Consider the following 18,313-nt stretch of genomic DNA (forward strand, 5'->3'; position numbering starts at 1 on the left):
GTGAGAATAGCCTGCATGCCATCCTACTTACATGTAGGTTACCGAGGTTCCCTTACTCTATCAACTAGTGGGTCAGGGGGGAGTATGAGATCCCCAGTACACTACATGTAACTACAGGTACAGGATGGCTCTTGGGGTTTATGTCACATGGCGATTTACTGATTGTGAGATACCGGTACAGTCAAACCTGCCCAAGAAGACCACTTAAAGGACCGATCAAATCTAGTCTATGTGGACAGGTGGTCACTGTAGACAGGATTCTTAATGCTTAAGTGTCAATGGGAAAAATGATCTAAGGGACCACCAAAAAGGTCACATTGGCCAGGACTGGTGGTCTTTATGTATAGAGGTAGCAATTTCTACAGGTTTGACTGCACAAAGTAACACAGAAGTGACCTTGATGAGAGGCATGATGCTCCTTCTGTCCTTGCCCTGGTCCTGGAACACGATGTTGCAGTACGTCAGGAACTGGGACACCGACAGGCTGCCCTGCTGGGGGAGGGTCTGAAACAAAAGCACCAACAAATCAGCAATGATAGACCATGTTACAAGAAACAATCATGTAATAGACTGGGAATAGGAGCAAGAGGATGAATGAGGCTCTGCAGTTACAATCGGTTTGGACACCAGGCTAGGGGCCAAGGTAAAAGACTGAGAGGCGACAGACACACTCGCTGGATTAAGGAGGCTGTTAGTATGGATTAGAAAGTCTACTCCACTCATGAACCATGATGAGGGAGGATGCAAGCTCAGTCATGTCTGGGACCGCAAAAGGAGTAAAAAGAGTAATCTAACAATGGAGCAATTTCTTATGAAATGCCTATGGCTGCATGTAGATAAAATTCAAAGAAACACCTCTATTCCTGTTCAGGCAGTCATCAGTAAAAGACAAGAAAACATATCAATCCAGACAGTAATCTTTCACTTGAGGAAAAGCTAAGGAAGCAAGAAAATCTCACCATGTCATCTTGCCCTTCCATGCCAGTGGAACTTGCGTTTGACCTGCAGGTCACGTCCAGTAGAGTGCTGTTGGCGTGCGACAGGTCCGAAGGGAGGGTGGAGCTACACTGGGACGTCACTGTGAGACAAGAAATACGGATCTGCTTTCAAAAACAGTGCAGTCAAACTGGATTTTGGTGTAATGATTGCCATGATTGTTTGCCTGATAAATTCTCTTCAGAGATCTAGATACATGCATGTCAACTGTTTATAAGTAACATATGTAAAAAAGTATGCAATTCAGCCTATGGCTGCGATGTACTTTTCATATCTGATCATATTAAGCCATTCATTCATTCATATTCATTTAAAAAATGCTGGTCTCTTCAAAGTTGGTTGGATGTTTGAAAGCCCTACATTTCATACTTTTACTGAATGTACAATACGTGTAGAAAGCACATTTGAAGAGCAATTTTACCTCCATATCTTTATTTCTTTATATATTCTATTTTTGTCATCATGCGTGTATCTGAACAGCTTGATAAAATTTCACATTTCCAACATCCTTCCAAATTTGAAGTGACTCATACATAGTACCAAATGTAGCTATAGATTATATCTCTCTCCATTTTTGTTGTACATTGTATATTGCCTGCACTACAATCATGAATGAATGGAATGTTAAAATCTAAAAAAATGTCTTTACCTGTAGCTGGTGGCTTGGTAAAAGGCAGTGTCAAGTTCTCCTGGCACACAGCTGCTAGGAACTCAGCCGTGGTCTCCACTAGTTCCAGCTGCTCATTCTGCAGGTCGAACTCTGGGCTGATGATGTCAGGTCTGTCATCACCTGTCGTGGGTACGATGGAGAGAGGTGGGACGGGCGGCCTGTTTTCCACAGCAGGGGCGAACACTACTGCCTCTGAGCTCTTTGGAGGGGTGTCTTCGATAGCCAGATCATTGTCACTGCCGGGTGGACTTGTAGCCGTTTCTAACACTTCCACCATCACTGGCGTTGCTGTAATGACTGGTGTTTCTTCCTGCTCCGGTGATGCAGCTGAGTCCATGTCAGGTTGTGGATCGGCCATGTTGGCCGCTGCTGCAGAAGCTCTCCTAGCCGTGGACACCAGGCTTGTTCTGCTTCTCAACAGCGGGAGGCTGCTGCGGGGTTTACTGAGCTGCCGGAAGCCGGTGAGGTCTGTAAGGCTGGCCAGGGGCCTGCCAGGGGTTTCCCGGGTAACCTGAGGGGCGGTCTGGCCGAGGATGCCACCGGTGCAGTTTGTCACATCCATGGAGGCTGTGATGTCCGAACCAAACAGCCTGGTCCTGTCGCCAAAGTCTAATGTTGTCGTGGTGGGCAGGCTTGCTGCGGCTGTGACAAGGGTTTGACTGGGACCAAAACTGACTCTTTTTCCTTGTGCTGTCGTCTTTCTCCTCTTGGCGGAAGCGATGACGTTGGCATCTTCGGACAGCACCCCGGTGTGACACCGAGTCAACTCCATGCCACCGTCGTCAGCACCAAACACCTGCGTTCTGTCGGTCGCTTCCTTCGCGATCCTGGGAAAGTCAACTATCCCTGAACCATCCAGGATCCCACCAAAACCCTTTGTCAGATCCATCCTAGCCGTGTTCTCTCTGACATAAACTCTGGTCTTGTCACCGTCCCGTGTTTCTGAAAGTTTTTCTGTGTTGAGAATGCTCCCAATGCCAACAGTGAGGTCCATCATTGCTGTCTTCTCCCCAGCAGTGGCTTCTGTCCTGTCTTCGGTTGCGATCATGTCGTTTCCAGTTGATATTTGAGGTTCCATGACGCTGCCAACGCCCACTGTGAGGTCCATCATGGCCGTGTCCTCACCCCCGAAGACCCGAGTGGTTTCTCCGGCCATTTCTGACAGCCTCCTCTTCAACTTGTTCAGCTTGGAGGGCTTCTTCTGGTTCCCTGTGAGCTCAAACTGGCAGGTCAGCTCCATCCTGCCCGTGTCCTCTGCGGAGAACGCTCTTGTCCCTTCTGTCACAGCTGCTGCTGGGGGCTGACTGTCGTCACCAACTTTCTGCTCGGGAATGACCATGGTCAGTTCCATGTCTCCGTCGTGCGTGTTGACGCCAAGGATCTTAGTTTTTTCTGGGCTGTCTTCGGCAGGTTGGAATTCCCTCTGGGAACTGCCTTTAACTGGAGAGGACACCTCTCTACGGTCTGTTGCAGTTTGTAGATCTGAAACGCAAGCTGTAAACTCCATATCTCCCTCCGTCACACCCACAGTGTTGGTATCCTCCTGCTGGATGGGTAGAACATGAGAAGAAACGCTTTCAGTATCTGGTTGGAGGCTGCCGACTGCGGTGGTGAATTCCGTGTCTCCACCCAGCTCAGCATCCCAAAAGACTGTAGTCCTATCCTGCAGGGCTTCTTGGGGGATTGTAGGACCTGTACTCTCAGGAACCTGCTCCTGAGGTTCAACGTTGCTACTGATGGTAGATGTGAACTCCATGTCTGCACCGTTCTCAATGTTACTGAAGACTACAGTTTTGTCTTCAGTGAGTTTCTGGGGCTGTTCAGAGTTGGCCATGTTGAGAATGTGCTCTCCGGTAGTGCCACTGCCGATGGCTGTAGTGAATTCCATGTCTGCAGCGCTTTCAACGTTATTGAAGACTACGGTTTTGTCTTGGGTGAGTTTCTGAGGCTGAACAGAGTTGACCAGGTCAGGAATGTCACTGCCAACGACTGTAGTGAATTCCATGTCAGCACCAGCTTCAACTTCTCCAAAGACGGTGGTTTTGTCCTGAGCAGGTTCTTCTGCCGTTAAAGTTGGTTGCTTTGTGACATTTTCTTGCTCCATTCCCATGCTGCTGATGGTTGCCGTGAATTCCATGTCTGCACCAGTCTGGGTGTTACTGAAGACGGTGGTTTTGTCTTCTTCTACCCTTGAAGTTGGTTGATTGGGAACAGCTTCTTGACTTGCGCTGATGTTGTTGATGGTAGTTGTAAAATCCATGTCCGCACCAGTATGAGTGTTACTGAAGACGGTGGTTTTGTCCTGTTCTTCTGCCCTCGAGGATGGTTGTACAAGTTGTTTGGGAACAGTTTCTTGGCCTGTGCTGATGCTGTTGATGGTAGTTGTGAAATCCATGTCCGCACCAGGCTCCACATTACTGAAGACAGTGGTTTTGTCATCAGATACAAATGGTTCTGCCACACAAACCTGCCTTTGGGTCCCTCCTTCCTTCTCCAAACCGATCGTCAGCTGTTCACGGCTAAAAGCGACAGTAAAGTCCATGTCGTTGTCCTGATCCCTACCTCCAAACACGACCGTGTGGTCCCCGCTGCTAACAGTCCTGTCCTCGGACTGGGCAGGCTTCTGCTGCATGAACTTGGAGAGGAAGCTGCCGGCGTCGATCGTCCCCTTGCCGTCCTGTTGCTGTGCTGTTGTCGTGCTGGTAGCAGAGCTGAGAACGACATCGTCCTCTGGACAGAAGGTCTCGTCCATGCAGGTCATGTCCAGGGATGAGGTGACGTTCGGGTCCTGATGGGACAGGAAAAAATTGCATTATAACCTTCTCCCTGCTGATGTAGCCCTTTGGCACCAGGTTTGTATTGGTCATGGCCTTACGGGTCTACACGTGTATGCATCAGGTTAAATTCACCTCTATCTTGATTTCTGTATTTCACTACGTGTTTTCTGGATTACTGTGATTTTATAAGTACCTTTTGTAAAAGATATGATATTGATGTATTGCCTCATTTGCATAAATTTGCATAGAGAGCCCTGGAACCATGATGTCCCACCTGGACCATAGAACAACATACCTTAAAATGATCAAGGGACATCAAGCTATCATTCTATGATAGTGGACTAAATATATACAGGGTGTGCTACGATTGTCAATTTCTAGGCCTCTTTTGAGAATCTCCTCCTGGACTATTGAGTAACTTTTGTAAAAGGTATGGTATTGATGTATCAGTTGTATTACCAGTCCTTAATATATATTTTTATCATCATTCATAATATTTGTTACATTCCTTGTCCATGCATCCGCTGTACCTGTTACAGTAACTGCTCTCTTGTTTATCTCACTACATATATTTATAATGTAAAATATCTAAGTTAATATAAATTATGGTTTTCTGTTTATCCGTTATATGATTAGGCGTCTCTGTCCAGCAATTGTCCATTCTGTTCACCTTGTATATCATATTCATTTATCAATAAATTTTATTTCCCAACCTTCTGTAAAATACTTGTTGATTTTGTTATCCTGTACCTCAGTGTCATCTCCATGTATGTATCATTTATTGTATTGGTGTCTTATAAGCTGACACAGGCTGGGCGCATAAAGGGCAAGACACAAAAATAAAATTCATTCATTCTCTACCCTAATTGATTTTCACAATACTGTTCTGGTACTTGGTACCAGTACAAATCCCTGCTACACATCCCTAGCTACAACTCACCTGGCCAAAGATGATGGTGTTGTTGAAGGCGTGAGAGGAACATGACATGGACAGGTCAGGTGACCCGGCGTTGCCTTGGGAACCGGCCCCGCCCATCAGCCGGGCAAGGAACGACTTGCTGTCCACCAGAGGGGCCGTGTTCTCTGCCTCAGGGTCAAAGGTCCTACAGGTGTGAGGGAGGGAGAGGGTTTCAACCTTAAGCACTGAAACAACGAAAGGGAGTAACACAAACTGCCGGGCCCGGGATACGATCCCCCAAGCTCCGGATCATAAACTCACAAGGTTGCGACCCCCCCAGTTGGTGTGGGACTATCACTGTTGCATGATAGTCCCTGTTACAGCACAATGAAGTAGCCGTTTCTATCAATATTACGTATTAGTATGGTTTATTAGCGGGGAGAACGTTATATTACATTTTAAATTGGGGATGGAATTGCTGAGAGTAGTAATATACAAGCAGACGTAGGGAGAGAGGATTGTAGTGTTTTCTATCAGCTTTGTTCTTCTTGTATGTGGGTTTTGTTTGCTGTTACAGTACTAGATTTTTGTTGTACATGTACTTGTTATCACTTGTAAAATGCCAAACAAAGTATGAAATAGTTTAGAAATTATTTTCAGTTTTATCTATATAATCCTCCAATCTACCTTCCCAGCAAAGTGGCACAGCTACAATTAGTTTGGTACAGTTGATCCTGTATACTACCGATATCAGTGCAGATATAGTGCTGCAGTAAATTTGTCTAAAACACTTCTGTTGTATTTCTGTGTCCAACCTTGCTTGTTGGATGGCTGACTCCTCACCACTGCTCACATCGGGTTGATCGCACTCTTCAGGAGCAGCCTGGGGTCAGATGGTAAAACATGTCAGGGAGAAAATACAATTTACCAACCTTCCCAGACAGCACACAATATGTCAAAGTACTTTGCAATAAGCTTGGCATTCTTCAAAAATGTGTTGCTTGTTCCACAGGTTTATGATGGTTCAAAGACAAGTAAGGAACGTAAAGAAAGAAAGAAAGAAAGAACTTGAATCCTCAGAAAACTCACCACAGGGAGGTCCTGAGTAGCAGTGGGGCTGGCACTCTTGATGGGGCCGTTCAGTAGAGTATCCAAGCCTGAGGCTAATTAAGGAGGATACGGAAAATCCTCAGGTCAATACACGAAACTGCGCACTTACATTCATTTACTTTCACAGGGAAGAGGGGAAAGGAGGCTATTAAGTTCGCTGTTGAAACAGTTCTGTACAATACCGGTAGGAATACAAAGGAAACACAATGGAATTCCATGGTGTCTTAACTAGTCTTGGAGAGGCCACCCCAAAAACTGCGAAAATGAAACCACTGCATACATTTGAAGATGTACAGTACATAAGCATGTTGTTAAAGTTAAATATCCCTCAACAAAGACAGATTCAGGCTCCTTAGATAATCTAGAACAATTAAGTCAAATATCTTGGAAACGACCGTAAATGTGGCTGAAAATTTGGTTGCATTTTTCTAGAAACTTCAAGTCTGCAATAATAAATATTATCTGACGATTCAAGAACAATTTACACACAGTCACAACTTTCAATAGTTATAATTATTATGTTACAAATGATCTGAAAGAACTGTAAGAAAAATAAATGTTTACCTGATATGGTGGCTTTAGCAGTTGTGGCTGATTCAACAACACTTGTACTGGAAATAAATCTTTGATTAGAGTTTCAAGGTACAAGACATGTGTGAACAAGAGAACAAAAAAAAATTCACATTCATTACAACAAAGTACCACTTATGGAAAGACAGTGGTCCACCGACAACTTTAGTGATAAGATCATGCAACATACCTAAACACATCGTCTTTAGATTGTCCTGCTGTTGTCATGTTTGTATGAAGAAGAAGAAAAAAACAGGTTAGCAAACAAATTTCTGGTCCTTTTTTCTAATCATCATGACTTGTCTTAGCTATCAAAGATGCCAACAAGTGTGCACAGATGCCATCCATCAAATTGAGTTTGTGTGACTGAATAATATACAAGAAAAGCAATAATCAAATTAGGTAAGAAACTTGTAACTCAGTACCTGGATCCTCAGTCTGTGAGTTTTCCCACAGTCCCAGACTGGCAGCATCTCTCTCCGTCAGAAACTCCCTGGTAAAGACACACAACATCACGAAACATGTCAGGCTTGGTGGGATCAAATGTTCAGGGTAAACATGTAGAAAACATTCATATTTCCAGTACTAGTAGAATGGAATGTATCACGAATGGCAGAATGGCAAAGGCAATATAAATTTTGGAGGATTAATTTCATTTAATGTAGTCAACTGTACATCCATTTCAGTCTTGAATCCTTCAATACATATTTGCATTAGTCAGCTTGCAGGCATACATCAAAATCCCTGCCAGCAAGGTAGCCTTTTTCTTCTTATTCAGGGTTAGGTAGCAGGTCAAAGGTTACGCCTAATCTCCAAGCAGATGTTTGGGTGGAAGATGGGAACATTTTCTAACCGCCGGGTTTCTCTGACAACTTGACCCATCCCAACATGCATGGGAACTGCATAGGTTGCTACATCAGACTCAGAGAAGCCCGGCAGTAAAAAAAGGTTACTGCTTGGAGATTCATATAAGTTAAGCCTGTCCAGGTCATGTCATAACTTGTCAATACACCAGTGTGCCACCACTTAGTAATTGTGTACCAGATTTCTGACACAAGGCACACACTGGGGACAAAATGTCTGCTTCATGCATACAGACATGTATCATGCAGGTATCACAGTCTACATGATTGAATGCAGGGGTTCATCTAAATGGGGAAAGAGGGGCGCTGCGCCCTCTTCTTTCAGTCCAGCGCCCCCTTGTTGAATTCAGATTTTAGCTTAATCTCCAGCATATAGCCTTCCCTCAGCAATAGATTCTTCCATAAATACATAGAATTTGCTCCCTCGCCTGTGTGTGCTCCCTCTTGTTTAATTTTTCTAGAAAAACCCCTGGAATGTATGTAAAATAATGTCTTTCTCTGCAAACCAGGACTACCTATGGAATCAGAAGGCCCGGACGCATTAATTTGAAGTTGTGAAACTTTACATCAGTGATGGATTCTGACGAACTTTTCTATAATGATATCATGCTATGAAATTAGTTTTTTCTTGTTGCTGTCTCTGCAAAAGACTGAAACAAAATATCAATATTATAAAAGGCAATTGCAACACTGGGAGTAAACAACCCACTTGGTATTAATATTCAAATGAGAAAATTCAGACAATCAAGTTACATAATGCAGTTCAATAAAGGTATACGTAGTGCCTTCGTCTACTAGTTCTATTAAACAAAAACAAGTCCACATGCATATGAACCAATGGTTAGGCTTTTAAGCTTTTAGGCTTAACCTATAGACACTGTGTATGACTTGTGATGGTCGCGAAGCAACTGTTGAAGATGGCAGAACAAATATTAAATACCCTGGAAGACCTAACCATTTGAGCAACAAACAAAACATGATTATTCATCAATATTTGTGAAAATTTAAATAGCCAGCTTCAGACAATCAACACCACCCTAAAAGAAAGACTAATCTTATTTGCCACACTACACTGCGGATCGGCTACCGATCGGGAACCACGCATCCTCAGACAGCACGCCATACAGCAACTATTTGAAAGTGAATTCTGACTTCCTGGCAAGAAAAGGCCAACTGATATCGATGATGATGAAGATATTTTGACAAGACTGAGAGGTAAGTTTGGATCGACTTTAAAAGGTAAGTCTCTTCTATTGGCAACAGAGAATGTATATCATGTACAGGGCTCGAAATACTGGGTGCATGTGCACCCAAAATTGGAGCTGCGCACCTAGAACGTTTGACAGTGGTTTCGCCAGTGCGTCTATAGATATTTTTGTAGGCTATAGCATAAAAGTATAACACTTAGAAGTATACAGAATATTATTGAAATTTAAGTATCAGAAAAAGCAACATAACATTTGGTGTATTCTATTTGATGTATTGCTTGTTCAGAATTCTAAAGCTAGCTATAGAATAACAGAATAAAGCTCTTAAACCCGCTACATGCGCTCGTCCGGAGACAATATGGTGGGCAGCAGTAGAATGGCAGGCGTGTAATGGTTAATCCTAAAGTTCCAGCCAGACACCTAATAGGTTTGGTTCCCATTGGGGAAACTGGGAAAATGTTGTCAGAGGCTAGCCTCTAACTAGTCCTACTGGACTGTATCGTGTATGAATTCTACCATTTGGAACTTTCTGTGAGGTGTTTTATTCTAAAATTACATGTCCTTTTTGTACATGTGCATGTGTCAAAAATCACTTGCCAGTAATAACTAATAGAAATTGTTTCCTTGCAGCATGCCTTTGCTATTTACTATGGCTTTAGGCCATTGAAGATTCTAAAGGGGTCACTGGTGGGTTTTGGTTAGGTTATCCTTCAAAATAAGACCTTGTAAAACAGACAGAGCTATGAACTTCGATCTTTCTGTATTAATTAGCGAGTTGTATACAATAACATGTAAGCGTAACCGGTGTAGCTACCTTCAATTAATTTGTAAACTGCCTGGCTTAGTATTAGTATGTATGTAAGCAAGTTGTCTGGGTCACTGCTGAGTAGTTCTTTACCAGGAGGCAACAATACAAAAAATCACAAAATATAAACTTTGTCGAATTCTCTGAAACTGCAACATAATATTCTTCACCAGAAAACAAAGCTCAAAGGAAAACACTGAAATGTTTCTTGATATTCTGAAAAGATACCAGTAAAGGGAATGTTGTCAGTGTTTTTGGGTCAGGCATGTCAGACAGGGCAGCTTTGTAGGGTCCAGTTGTCAATTACACTGGTCTCTGGCCATAGGATTTTAGGTGACATGTAAAAGAGAGTAATTCCTATGTACAAAGAGTGTTAAAACATGAAAATTCAATGAGGTCATTTAGGACATTAATGTTTTACATGAATATACAGTAGTGCTTACGAGAATCACTATAATCTGACAAGGTGGCTGTCTGAATTGTAAATATCTGGTAGAAATATAATAAGTGAAATATGATGTTGTGTCTCAGACAGGAAAGGTTACCACATGTTTTACATCCACGACATATAATAGAACTTAATCAAGTTATTGCAAGCCAGGGCTTGAAATAGTGTATGATCAATTGTGATTATGTCACGGTGACACAGTAACAAAATTGCGAAAATCAAAACAATATTACTGGCGGCATTAAAAAGCCTCGTGCAAAACCTTCGCCTTTGCATAGTTTTTTATCAATCTGAAAAATTGCTATCGGCTTTAAACATCGGAGTCTAACTTCGGACAGTCAGAGAGACTGCAGACAGCTCAGCTGACTGTTTTTGTTTTTCGCGCACGTGGGCACCCCCCCTCTACTGTCTCCGCGCAGGAGAAAATGTCCCGCCCTCTCCTTGCTCACAAGGCGGTGCTCTAGATCTATCCGAGTACTACTAGTGATTCTCAACTTCATCGCTGCCATCTGGGCTTGAATGACCACGGGCTGATGCAGTGGCCAACAATTCGTTACTTCTGTCATTGCGTCGGCATGCCCCAAAGTTCAGGCTCTAAAGAAATCGCATGCTTGCTGCGTCATGTTCATGCTAGAAACATCTGGGAATTGTTTTCCTGACTTTAACCTATCCTGAGATCGTAACCGTAGAGATTAGCGAGCTCGAGGTTAAGACAGAAATGCACGAATTATTAATTTTTTTCATATGATTCGTCCTCGAAGTTATCACAAAAAGTGCCAGAAAACCCAGAATCAACTCGTTAACACTGAAGTTGATGCGAGGCAGTCTACATGTATGTCGGTATGCACCGGAATGGGGTCAGGTTCGCTTGGCGCAGGTTTCAGTTTATTTACAGCGCCGCTAAATCAAGAACCATTGAATCCCGAGCCTGATTTTTTTTCTGCGAAATTTCAGGTTGTTTAATTTTTCTTCATCTGCAATCTTGAAAACCTTTCTGCAACTTGCAGACTGCAGGCGGGTAGTTCGAACACTGCATGTTAACACTAGAAAACGCTAAATTGGAAAAATCTTACAGTAATTTTTGAAACTGAACCCTATAAAAACATAAATGTCAATATTCGCAATATTTTCCACACGTTTACGGTATTATTTTAAAGATTGTAAACCGCATACACCTGGTATTCCCCAAAACAAATTTCAAGCGCTGGATGTTAATAAGTAACCTAATCTGCTAACCTAATTCGTCCTCCTAAAACAGGGCCCCCATTGCTCGATTAGTTGGCTCGCTCACGGAGGGCCCTGATCTCATGGCTCTTAAGCCCCGGTAGGCACGGTTCTGGCGATGTTACTGACAGCTGCACATGAATAATTAATGAGCTATCCTTATTTGGCACAATTTGGCGTTTGATTTGTTCTGAACCTAAAGTAATGATGTGAGACCTAACCTGATTGGTTGATAGCTTCCCAGCGTCCTTTGCGCTTTTGCTAGAGATGAGGTTTAGCAAACCATCTGGTTGGCTGAAGCTGTTTTGGTGGCAATGGCGCCAGAACCGTGTCCACCGGGGCTAAAGAGCAGGGCCCCTACGCGAGCGAGCCAACGAATCAAGCGATAGGGGTCCTGCTTTTGGGAGGGTGACCTCATTTTGCCAGTTGTGGAATACCCCAAATGCGAAAAAAATTGTCATCGATGTTTGTGATGACCTGCAGTTAAACTTTAAGTAGTTTTTTAGACCCCATTGCCAGGCAAAAATATAAATCTCGCCACTTGTTCTGTTTTGGGCAGGACGACATGGGAAGGAAGCTGCGACACGTGCTGATTTTCCTTCTGATCCTCCTGAAGGAGCCTGACATGCTTGAAGCTGGCTGCAACTGTTTATCACCATCCTTCGACATCAGAGACTTCCGTTGCCAATGCCACAACCTCACTGCCATCCCTCAGAACATCCCAACATTCATCCGTCACTTGCATTTGGGACATAATTGGATATCTGAAATTCAGTCTGGTGCATTCATAGATATGCCCCAGCTAAAAGGGGTATATTTTGATAGCAACATGATAACTAGCATTCTGCCTGGTGCATTCTCAAATCTACCTCACCTTCAAAGGTTGCACCTGTCCCACAACCAGATTAGAAACATTCAACCAGATTTATTCTCAAAACTTGCAGTGCTTCATGCTTTGGGCCTATCCCACAACCAGATAAAAAACATTCAACAGGGTACATTCTCAAAACTTACTTGGCTTCAATCAGTGGATCTGTCTCACAACCAGATAACTAACATACAGGGTGACACATTCTCCAAGCAAACTAGGCTCCAAACTTTGAACCTGTCTCACAACCAGATAACTGTCATACAATCTCATACATTCTCCAAGCAAACTATGCTCCAAGCTTTGAGCCTGTCCCACAACCAGATAACTGTCATACAGTCTGACACATTCTCCAAACAAACGATACTCCATATTTTGAACCTGTCCCACAACCAGATAACTGTCATACAGTCTGACACCTTCTCCAAGCAAACTAAGCTCCGTATTTTGAACCTGTGCAACAACCAGATAGCTGATATTCACTCTGGTGCATTCTCAAAACTACTTCAGCTTCAAAAGTTGGACCTGTCCTTCAACCAGATAAGAAACATTCCCACGGGTACATTCTCAAAACTTACCAAACTTCAAAGGCTGTACCTGTACCACAACCAAATATCTAAGATCCAGCCTGGGGCATTCCCTGATCCACCCACGTTTCGCGAGTTGTCCCTTCATTCAAACCAGTTATCTGTCCTTCCCCCGTCTACTCACAGCATGTTGTCAGCACTTTCATGTGTAAAAATTCACAACAATACCTGGCAGTGCGACTGTGGGATGGGTCCCTTCAGAATGAAAATGACTGGGTCATCATTTGAAGATCAGATTACTTGTGCCCAACCTGCCAGGTTACAGGGTCGAAAGCTAAAAGATATTAATCCTGAAGACCTGATCTGTGAGGAGACAACCATATCAACACTGCCTGTGGATATCCAAGATCCATTCACCTCATCTGCAGTGTCAATATCCTCTTGTAATGCAGACTCTGACAGCAATACTGACCCAACAGTGCCTGCCTCCCGATTGGGAACTTCTAACAACTGTTCCATTAAGTTGCTAGTAGTTTGCAACTTCACCTCTCGCTATCACTGGTACTTCAAAAGCAATGCTTACTCAGTGCGTCCTGCAGGAAAAACACTTGTCACAAAAGCACCACTAGCTTCTCCCCTTGAAATCACTTCAGACAAACCAGAAAGCAGCATTTTCCATGGGTCTGCTCCCAGTTTCCCCTTACCTGTTCTCATTGGCTCTGCCTGTGGTCCAGTTTCTGGCATTATCCTGATTGGCGGTACCATTCTCATCACAATCTGGTACAAGAGGAGGACAAGGCATCCTCCTTCAGGCCCAAATTCCAATGCTGTTAATACTAGTAGCAACACAAACACCACAGCTGTTGTAATGACCAGCAATCCTGATCAGACTACTACCACACACCGTTTGGACGTCAGAAATCTATCACGAAATGCACTGATAGCTAAAACTGGCTTACGACCAAATCCTCGGTACACTGATGTGGGAAAACAACCAGTAATGACCAGTGGGCATCACCAGTATGAAAATATGGACACCCAACCTGATCAGACAGGACAGGGCCAGTCTCAGGCTACCACTCAATCCAACACAGACACCACAGCTACTGTAATGACCAGTGGGCATGATCAGCAGTATGAAGATATGGACACCCAACATGTTCAGATAGGACAGGGCCAGTCTCAGGCCACTACTCAATTTTACATAAATACCACAGCTACTGAAATGACCAGTGGGCGTGATGATGATCAGACAGGGCAGGGCCAGTCTCAGGGTTCCACTCCATCCTTAGATGCTACAAATCCAACATACAACACACAGCTAGCAGCCTTACAGCCAAATCTTCTGTACGCAGATGTGGACGGAACACTACCGAAAGACCCAACATCTACAGAAATGACCAATGGTCATGATCAGACAGGGCAGGGCCAGTTTCAGGGTTCCACTCCATCCTTGGATGAAAGGAATCTAACATACAACACAGGGTTACCTGTATCAGAGCCAAATTCTCTGTACACAGGTGTGGAAACACCACCTTTGGAGCCAAACTAAGGCCAAGGTGCAGGTCTAGGGCAACCTTCTGAAAAGAAAGTCCCAGGACCTCTTGATAAATGATGGACCTAAAAATGAGCCTTAGCTTCAATTTAAATCAAGTAATCAGATTGCAATTTGAGGGGGAAAATGATTACTTTCATGTCAAAAATGATAGGCAAGATTTGACGTTTTTGCATGGGATAAATCAAAAGCCCCAAAAATTACCTTCAAAAAAGGACAAACCTTGGGTATAATCTTCTACCAGTGAGAGAAGAAGAATCATGCGATTGTAAAGAAAATTCCATTACAGTAATTTTTCTAATCATCCACAGTGCGCGGTACTAACATACACAACACCACAAAGGCCACTCTGAAGCAAAAGGATGCATCACCTTCAATGCATAATAGGAATATACTATATAGCATGCCTGATAGTACTAGTATGGCTCTAGTCCAAAATATTCCTATATTATATATACTTCTTTAGCCTGTTTTACACAATCTTTCGTTCCCCCTGAGCCGGCCTGTGAGTCAGACAGGCCGCTAGGAACATGATTTATTCAGGGTAGTTCACTTTTCAGCCATGTTAATTAGTATTTGATGTCATTTTGCATCAGATTAATTGATTATATGAGAAATGTCAACTCAAACCTTGACCCTTTAGTCACCTTTATGTCATTCAATACACGGACCGCTGTTGCCGAAGAACTGGCCAGGGGTGTTGATTTAAAATGGCTTTACTTTTACATCTAATGTTAGGAATGGAAGAACACTTGTATGATGATATCATTCTGTGAAAGGAGTTTCTTTCCTACTAGTTCTACAGTCCTGCTCAGAAAGGCCAGACAAAAATATCTGCAAAACTGAGAAGGCAGCAGGGAGTAAACAATGTGCCAGGTATCAATATTCAAATAAGTAAATTCAGACAATAAACATGCAATGTAACATACTACAAAAAAGGTACTGTGTCAAGACAAGTGCACACCAACCCATGGTTAGACTTGGAGGAATGCTGTTTGGATTTTAAAGCAAAGATTTTAACCAACAGATGTTGTAAAGAAGCAAAGCAACTGTTTCAGATGGCAGAACAATTCCCAGCCCAACAAAGGACACCCTGCAAGACTGTACCATTTTTCAAATGAACCATGATTAATCATCAATATGTAAATACCCAGCTTCAGACAATCAACACCACCCTAAAAGCAAGACTAATCTAAATTTGTTTGTCATACTGCGTTGGGGATCAGCTACCTAAGCACATAATTTCTACCAGCACAACAGCAAGAAAGTCCCTCAGGACTTCTTGGCAAGAAAACCGGCCAACTGAAGATATTCTGACAAGATCCAGGGACTCAAGTTAAGATTGACTTAAAAGGTAAGTCCTTTCTGTTGGCAGCAGAGAAAGAACGAGAAATACATGACTGTGCATCATGTACAATCAGGGCTGTCTGACTGGCTTTGAATGCGTTTTCCGCCCCACTCATTGTCTGGGAGCCCATGATGATGTTGTTTATTTTAATGTCATATCATGAAGTTCAGATCTTTTGGACGGACAAAGTAAAATTTTTGTCCGTCCTGACAAGCAAATTTCCGTCCCCAGGCGGTGGCTAAGTACTGGAGACAGCCCTGTGTAGAATGTATCCTTCGTATATACTTGAACCTTGTAAGCTGCGCTGTATGTACCTGTGAGGGAGGGGAAACCTTCTGTAACCCTTGAACAATGTGAAGACCACCGTAAGTTTTTATTTTCCCATAAAGCACTGTCAACATGGCAAGTTTGTCGAATCATAGCCATAGGTAGGGGGTATAAGAACAGGATTTAGCAGAACTTTGAAAGAAATTACAGTAATTCCTGTTTAGCACATTGTGTTCGTTGAGTGTGTACACGATAACTCAAGAATGCCTGGATGGATTGATTGTCTTGATATTTAGTAGGTGGGTAGGTCTTTGTGAGACCTCGAAATGATTAGATTTTGGGCCCCTAGCGACTTGCTATGGTACTGCAGCGGAACTTCTGGTTTTGATATCTTGTGTTCTAGACAATTGCTATGATCATGATTGTTGAGTGGTAGATAGCGGGAGGGAGAGTAAGTCATGTAGGTTTTGCCACTTGTTCTGTTTTGGGCAGGACAACATGGGAAGGAAGCTGCGAAACGTGCTGATTTTCCTTCTCTTCCTCCTGAGGGAGCCTGACATGCTACAAGCTGACTGCAACTGTTTATCTTCATCCTTCCCAATCACAAAGACAAGTTGCCACTGCCAAAACCTCACCGCCATCCCTCAGAACATCCCAATGTCCATCTTTTACTTGCATTTGGAAGAAAATTGGGTATCTGAAATTCAGTCTGATGCATTCTCAGATATGCCCCATCTTAAAGAGGTATATCTTAAGTCTAACAAGATAACTACCATTCCGCCTGGTGCATTCTCAGATCTACTCCAACTTAAAAAATTTGACCTATCTCACAACCAGATAAGTAATATTCAGCTTGATACATTCTCAAAACTTAACCAGCTTCAATATTTGGGCCTGTCTCACAACCAGATAAAAAACATTCAACAGGGAACATTCTCAAAACTTACTCAGCTTCAATCAGTGGATCTGTCCCACAACCAGATAACTAACATAGAGTCTCACACATTCTCAAAGCAAACTAGGCTCCAAACTTTGAACCTGTCCCACAACCACATAACTAATATTCACTCTGGTGCATTCTCGAAACTACTTCAGCTTCAAAAGCTGTACCTGTCCTTCAACCAGATAAGAAACATTCACACAGGTACATTCTCAAAACTTATCCAACTTCAAGAGTTGCACTTGACCTTCAATCAGATAACTAACATACAGTCTCACACATTCTCTAGTTTAACTGAGCTCCAACTGTTGGGCCTGTTCAACAATCAGATAACTAATATTCTATCTGGTACATTTTCAAATCTTCCCAAGCTTCAAAGGCTGTACATGTATCGCAACCAAATATCTAAGATCGAGCCTGGGGCATTTTCTGATCTACCCTCCTTCCAAGAGTTGATCCTTCATTCGAACCAGTTATCTGTTCTTCCCCCGTCTATTCATGGCATGTTGTCAGCACTTTCATATGTAAAAATTCACAACAACCCCTGGCAGTGTGATTGCTGGATGGTTCCCTTCAGAATGAAAATGACAGGGTCTTCAAATTCATCATTTGAAGATCAGATTACTTGTGCCCAGCCTGCCAAGTTCAAGGGTCAAAAGCTAAAAGATATTAATCCTGAAGACCTGATCTGTGAGGAGACAACCATATCAACACTGCCTGTGGATATCCAAGATCCATTCACCTCATCTGCAGTGTCAATATCCTCTTGTAATGCAGACTCTGAAAGCAATATTGACCCAACAGTGCCTGCCTCCCAATTGGGAACTTTTAACAACTGTTCCAACATGCTAGTAGTTTGCAACTTCACCTCTCGCTATCACTGGTACTTCAAAAGCAATGCTTACTCAACAGTGGCGGTGTGTCCTGCAGGAGAAAAACTTGTAACAAAAGCACCACCACCAACTTCTCCCCTTGAAATCACTTCAGACAAACCAGAAAGCAGCATTTCCCATGGGTCTGCTCCCAGTTTCCCCTTACCTGTTCTCGTTGGCTCTGCCTGTGGTCCAGTTTCTGGCATAATCCTGATTGGCGGTACCATTCTCATCACAATCTGGTACAAGAGGAGGACAAGGCATCCTCCTTCAGGTCAAGATTCCAATGCTGTTAATACTAGTAGCAACACAAACACCACAGCTGTTGTAATGACCAGCGATCCTGATCAGACAGGTCAGGGCCAGT

At 43.2% G+C, this 18,313-nt stretch overlaps 1 protein-coding gene across 4 annotated transcripts in view; it reads right to left on the reverse strand.

Moving 5' to 3' along the window:
- The window catches only part of LOC136433838 (mucin-22-like), a 43,037-nt gene that overhangs the window by 8,293 nt on the left and 16,431 nt on the right, over positions 1-18,313 (reverse strand). For 3 of the 4 annotated variants that reach the window (XM_066426387.1, XM_066426385.1, XM_066426388.1), the window contains exons 6-14: positions 7,447-7,514; positions 7,212-7,239; positions 7,016-7,062; positions 6,431-6,504; positions 6,157-6,224; positions 5,384-5,546; positions 1,646-4,454; positions 960-1,078; positions 397-504 (exon numbers count right to left, since the gene is read on the reverse strand). In XM_066426387.1, coding sequence (XP_066282484.1) covers positions 397-504; positions 960-1,078; positions 1,646-4,454; positions 5,384-5,546; positions 6,157-6,224; positions 6,431-6,504; positions 7,016-7,062; positions 7,212-7,239; positions 7,447-7,514 — 3,484 coding nt within the window. The remainder of the gene's footprint in view (positions 1-396; positions 505-959; positions 1,079-1,645; positions 4,455-5,383; positions 5,547-6,156; positions 6,225-6,430; positions 6,505-7,015; positions 7,063-7,211; positions 7,240-7,446; positions 7,515-18,313) is intronic. The other variant, XM_066426386.1, reaches the window with a different exon arrangement.

This window comes from Branchiostoma lanceolatum, chromosome 4, assembly GCF_035083965.1.
Source record: "Branchiostoma lanceolatum isolate klBraLanc5 chromosome 4, klBraLanc5.hap2, whole genome shotgun sequence".
Taxonomy (NCBI): Eukaryota; Metazoa; Chordata; class Leptocardii; order Amphioxiformes; family Branchiostomatidae; genus Branchiostoma; species Branchiostoma lanceolatum.